We start from the raw sequence: 5,127 nt of genomic DNA, 5'->3' as shown, positions 1-5,127 counted from the left end.
CAGTTATTATTATTATTAATCTTGGTAGTGTCTCTTTGTTGAGCATACAATATTGATAGCTTCCTAAATCCATTCTCATCTACTCACTGTCCACATTGAGACCTATCTGACTTTTCTTGTTCTAACAGGGCTTCTGTGCATTTGTCATCAAGGACCTAGGAAGCAGTACAGCCTCGTGGATAGAGCTCGGGATGGGAATCAGAAGGACCGGGGTTCTAATCCTACCTGTGCCACTTGTCTGTTGTAGTACTTTGGGTAACGCATTTAACTTGTCTGTGCCCGAGTTACCTCTCCAGTAAAATGAGTATTAAGACAAAAGACCCCATGTGGGACAGGGCCTGAGTCCAGGCTGATCAACTTGTATCAACCTCAGCACTTAATACAGTGCTGGCTCATCGTAAGTACTTAACAAATACCTTTAAAAAGAAAGACCAACAATCAGACAATCTTATTTATTGAGCACTTATTGTGTGCAAAACACTGTACTAACCACTTGGGAGAGTGCAGTATAACAATACGTGGACACATTTCCTGACCAAAACCACTATTCAGGTCTTTTCTCAGAGTTTGATAGTCTTTGAAAGTTTGGATACCACCTTCCAATGCTTTGTTTTTACCAATGCCCACGCATTAAAGATTATAACAAAGACTTTAAACTTGGTCCTACCACCAGTAGAAGTTGGAGAGGTAGCAATTATCACTCATCAATGGGAAGAGAGTCTGCTAGTTTACATTAAATTCGGAGTTTATTGTGTGTTTTATGTTCTTATGTGAGATTCCTGGGTTACCTACAATCTGTTTCCTTGGCAGAACATCTTTTCTTCTTTCTCTGGAAAATAAATGAGCACTGATCCCATAAGAAAGAAGAAGAAACCTAAAGCTGACATAAGAGGAGAAATAATCTCAGAAGACCATCAGGGGAATACAAAAGATTTTAGATTTCTTGTCTGCTAAACATTTGGTTTACCATCCTCTGCCCAGAAGGAATTTAGAAGGTTCTGAGCCAACAGCCTAATGCACTTTTACCTTAGGGAGAATGTGAATGTGATTATCAGTTGGCATTTATGAGACTGGAATAGTAAGAGTTACTGAGCTTCTTGTCTATTGAAAAAGGCATGGAAATCAAGCAGAGTATACTCCAGGTATGAGTGAATGGAAAAGGCTTTGAAGATATTGACTATGTTCCCAACTCTCCCAGTGACCATTTAGGGCACCTCTGGGTAAGTTCATTCATTCATTCAATTGCATTTATTGAGTGCTTACTGTGTAACGAGCACTGTACTAAGCACTTGGGAGAGTTCGATGTAACAATGAATAGACATTCCCTGCCCACAGTAAGCTTACAGTCTAGATGGGGCGATATTAATGTAAATAAATAAATTAGAGAAATGTACATAAGTGCTGTCGGGTTGGGGTCGGAGAAATGAATAAAGGAAGCAAGTCAGGATGATGCAGAAGGGAGGGGTGAAAAGAAAAGGGAGACTTAATCAGGGAAGGCCCCTTAAAGAAGATGGACCTTCAATGAGTCTTTGAAGTGGGGGAGAGTAATTGTCCTTTGGAATTGAAGAGTTGTTAACCTAATCTGCTTCAATTCCCACTGTGTGAATTGAGTACAGTAAATACTTTCCCTTCCGGCCCTGGGGTTTGGAGAAAATTGGCAAGATGATAGAGATGTGGAACTTTGAGCTCTGTTACTTGATCGTTCCAAAGCAAAACTAATGAGGATCATCATTCTCTATACAGACTCTGCAGCTCTCACCTGTGCCCTCATTGACTATCCTGAGTTGATGGGCAATAAAGACAATGTGACAGAATTTATTCTATTGGGACTAACACCGAATCCAAGGATGCAGAAGGTCATCTTTGTTGTCTTTGTAATCATCTACATCCTCACCATGGTGGGAAATCTGATCATTGTGATAACCATAACCACCAGTAAGAATCTGGACTCCCCCATGTATTTCTTTCTGGCCTATTTGTCATTTATTGATACCTGCTATTCTTCAATCACCACACCTAAACTGATCGTCGACTCTCTCTGTGAGAAAAGAATCATCTATTTCAAAGGCTGTATGGCTCAGATCTTTGGAGTGCATTTTTTTGGCGGGGCTGAAATTATTCTCCTCGTGGTGATGGCCTATGACCGTTATGTGGCAATATGTAAGCCACTGCATTACACGACCATCATGAATCAGAGTGTGTGTGGTGTGCTGGTGGGGGTCATCTGGACAGGAGGCCTGGTGCACGCGACCATCCAGATTCTCTTCATGGTCGATTTACCCTTCTGTGGCCCCAACATCATCGATCACTTCCTGTGTGATTTGAACCCTTTGCTGAACCTTGCCTGCATGGACACCCACACCCTCGGCCTCTTTGTAGCCACCAACAGTGGGTTTCTCTGTCTATTGAACTTTGTCATGTTGATTATTTCCTGTGTCATGATTCTGCGGTCCCTGAAAGCACACAGTAAAGAAGGTAGGCACAAAGCACTCTCAACCTGCGTCTCCCACATCACCATCATTGCCCTGTTCTTCATTCCGTGTATATTTCTGTATATGTGGCCTGCTTCCACATTCCCCATGGATAAAGCTATTGCAGTATTTTACACTATCATAACCCCTATGCTAAATCCCCTCATCTACACCCTGAGAAATGTCCAGATGAAAAATGCCATCAGGAAACTATGGGGCAGAAAAGTGACTTCTGAAGATAAATAGGCATCACCCTGTGAAAATGATATTTGTCCAAGTGAAGGAAGTGGCAAGCATGGATTTCAGGCAACATTTTTAGGAAAAATGTATAGGGCATTCAAGGCTCAGTGGTGCTCGTGTCTTATATGTCTGTTGCATTTCCCAAGAGCTTGTTAGAGTTTATTGCTATTTTTATGGTATCGATGCCTGTCTTTGTTTTGTTTTGTCTGTCTCCCCCTTCTAGACTGTGAGCCCATTGTTGGGTAGGGATTGTCTCTATCTGTTGCCGAATCATACTTTCCAAGTGCTTAGTGCAGTGCTCTGCACTCGGTAAGTGCTCAATAATTGTGATTGAATGAATGAATATTGCATTCAGTAGGCGCTCAAGAAATACCACTATATGAACTACTAAAGAGTCTCTTAGCTGTAGAGGTAGTCATCCCCACTTCAGCTTATTTAGCAACCTTTACATGATAAGAGGCTGATTTTGCTCCTGTTACAGCTGCTTTCATTTATCTTTTTATCCTTCTTTCATCCCAAATGAGGAGAAATGAGAGGAGCCTGCTCAATAGTGCAGTCAGACCTGTTCTACTTTAAATAATAAAATAAATGTATCTTCAGCAACAGAGTGTTGTCTTTTTCCTATTGCCTTTTTCCTATAGCTCCACTGAATATCACATTGTACCGGACATATCACAGTATTAATAGTAGAATGGGTGTTTCCTAATTCGATTCCTGCGAAGCAGGAAATAGAAGATGGGAACTACTTGTGAATTTCAAAACAAACCAATGCTAACTCTTTCTCCAATCAACAATCGGGAGAGGGACAGTATTGGGAAGAATGATCTGTGATAGCGTTCCACATCCATATCATGATGCTTAGCTATGAAGGCAAAGTGTACTTTCATTCACTGATTCTGCACTAGATTAAGCAAATCAGAAAACAAAACCAACTTGGAGGAGATCAGGATCAAATCAGAGATATTGGGACTGCTTGGCAAACTATTCCAGCCCAAAGAAAGCTGCTTAAATAGGTCAGTGTCCAATGTGAGGAATCAATGCCGCATACGTCTGCATCTGCTCCTGAAAATGAGAGTTGTTAGGGACCAGTCTGGATCCACTATGAGAAGCAACATGACTCTCTGGAAAGAATGCAGGCCTGGGAATCAGAGGACCCGAGTTCTTATCCCAGCTTCTCCACTTGCCTGCTGTGTGACCTTGGGCAATTCATTTCGCTTCTCTGTGCCTCAGTTCCCTCATCTGTAAAATGGGGATTAAGGCTTTAACCCCACGAGGGACATAAAGTTGGACTGTGTCCAACTTGATTATGTTGTATCCACCTCAGCACTTACTACAGTGCCTGGCACATAGTAAGCACTTAACAAATACCATTTACAAAAACAGAGAGAAACGGAAAAGACAGAGGTGCTTGTGGTGACAAATTTGTCAGTTTTTACCTTTCTCTCAGTGACACAAGCTATTACCTGATAGAGAATGTATTGGTTTCAAGTGCCATCACAGAAGAAGAGCCAAGACGTTATTAAACATTTGATTAATTAGGCCTAGAAGCACTTCAGAGGGACTATGTGGCTCTATCTGGAGGTGATGACCAAGGCATTGAGACTTCCCGTTATACCTCACAGCCTTGATCAAAAATGGAGAATGTCTCTCCTGGTGCACAGTCAAATCCTAGGTGACAGAGTAGTCTACATAATTGAGAGTCGGGTGAGAATGAATTACCCCAACCAATACCGTGAAACTCTGGGAAGAACTAATGGCACAGGCTGGTATCATCAGCCAATCTTTTTGCAGACTTGGAATGGCTCAGAAACAGCATGGCCTAGTGGATTGAGCACAGGCTTGGGCGTCAGAGGATCTGGGTTCTAATTTCATTTCTCCTCTGTGGGATCCTGGGCAGGTCACTGCTCTTTGCCTCAGTTACCTCATTGGTTAAATGGGGATTAAGACCGTGAGTTCCTTTTGGGATGTAAACTGTGTCCAACCGGATTAGCTTGTATCTTCCCCAGCACTTAGTACAGTGCCTGGCAAACAGCGAGAGCTTAGCAAATACCATTAAAAAAAAACAGGAGGAAGCAAGAGTTAGAGTTTTTGCCTCGAATTCCACGTGAAACCATTCCACTGGGAAGACAGTTCTGGGTCACTTGCAGGATGGAGGTGCAGCGGAACCCTGAGTCCCGCTAGATGATCCGGGGTGTGGATGGTTTGCTGGGATGCCATCAAAATAGCCCTCCTGTTTGGAGGAATCAGCTATTAGAGAAGAGGCTTCCAAACTGTAAGCTCATTGTGGGCAGAGAATGTGTCTGTTTAATGTTACATTGTATTCTCTCAAGCTTTTAGTACAGTGTTCTCCACACAGTAAGCACTCAATAAATACCATTGACTATGAAAGTATTCTCCCTAGGCAGAGAGAGCTCCA

General features: G+C 42.3%; 1 protein-coding gene across 1 annotated transcript; it reads left to right on the top strand.

The window, feature by feature from the left end:
• Positions 1–1,775: 1,775 nt before the first annotated feature.
• LOC119923077 (olfactory receptor 4C13-like) lies at positions 1,776–2,717 on the top strand. The gene has a single exon (XM_038742631.1). It carries the CDS (start codon positions 1,788–1,790, stop codon positions 2,715–2,717), a length of 930 nt encoding a protein of 309 aa, XP_038598559.1. The 5' UTR covers positions 1,776–1,787.
• The last annotated feature ends 2,410 nt before the right edge of the window (positions 2,718–5,127 follow it).

This window comes from Tachyglossus aculeatus, unplaced genomic scaffold, assembly GCF_015852505.1.
Source record: "Tachyglossus aculeatus isolate mTacAcu1 unplaced genomic scaffold, mTacAcu1.pri scaffold_140_arrow_ctg1, whole genome shotgun sequence".
Lineage (NCBI taxonomy): Eukaryota > Metazoa > Chordata > Mammalia > Monotremata > Tachyglossidae > Tachyglossus > Tachyglossus aculeatus.
The sequence above is the reverse complement of the archived record's forward strand: the minus strand, read 5'-3'. Positions and strand labels throughout refer to the sequence as shown.

Excerpts from the sequence above, each read along its gene's own strand:
- LOC119923077 (XM_038742631.1), top strand. The coding sequence starts at position 1,788 with ATGGGCAATAAAGACAATGTGACAGAATTTATTCTATTGGGACTAACA.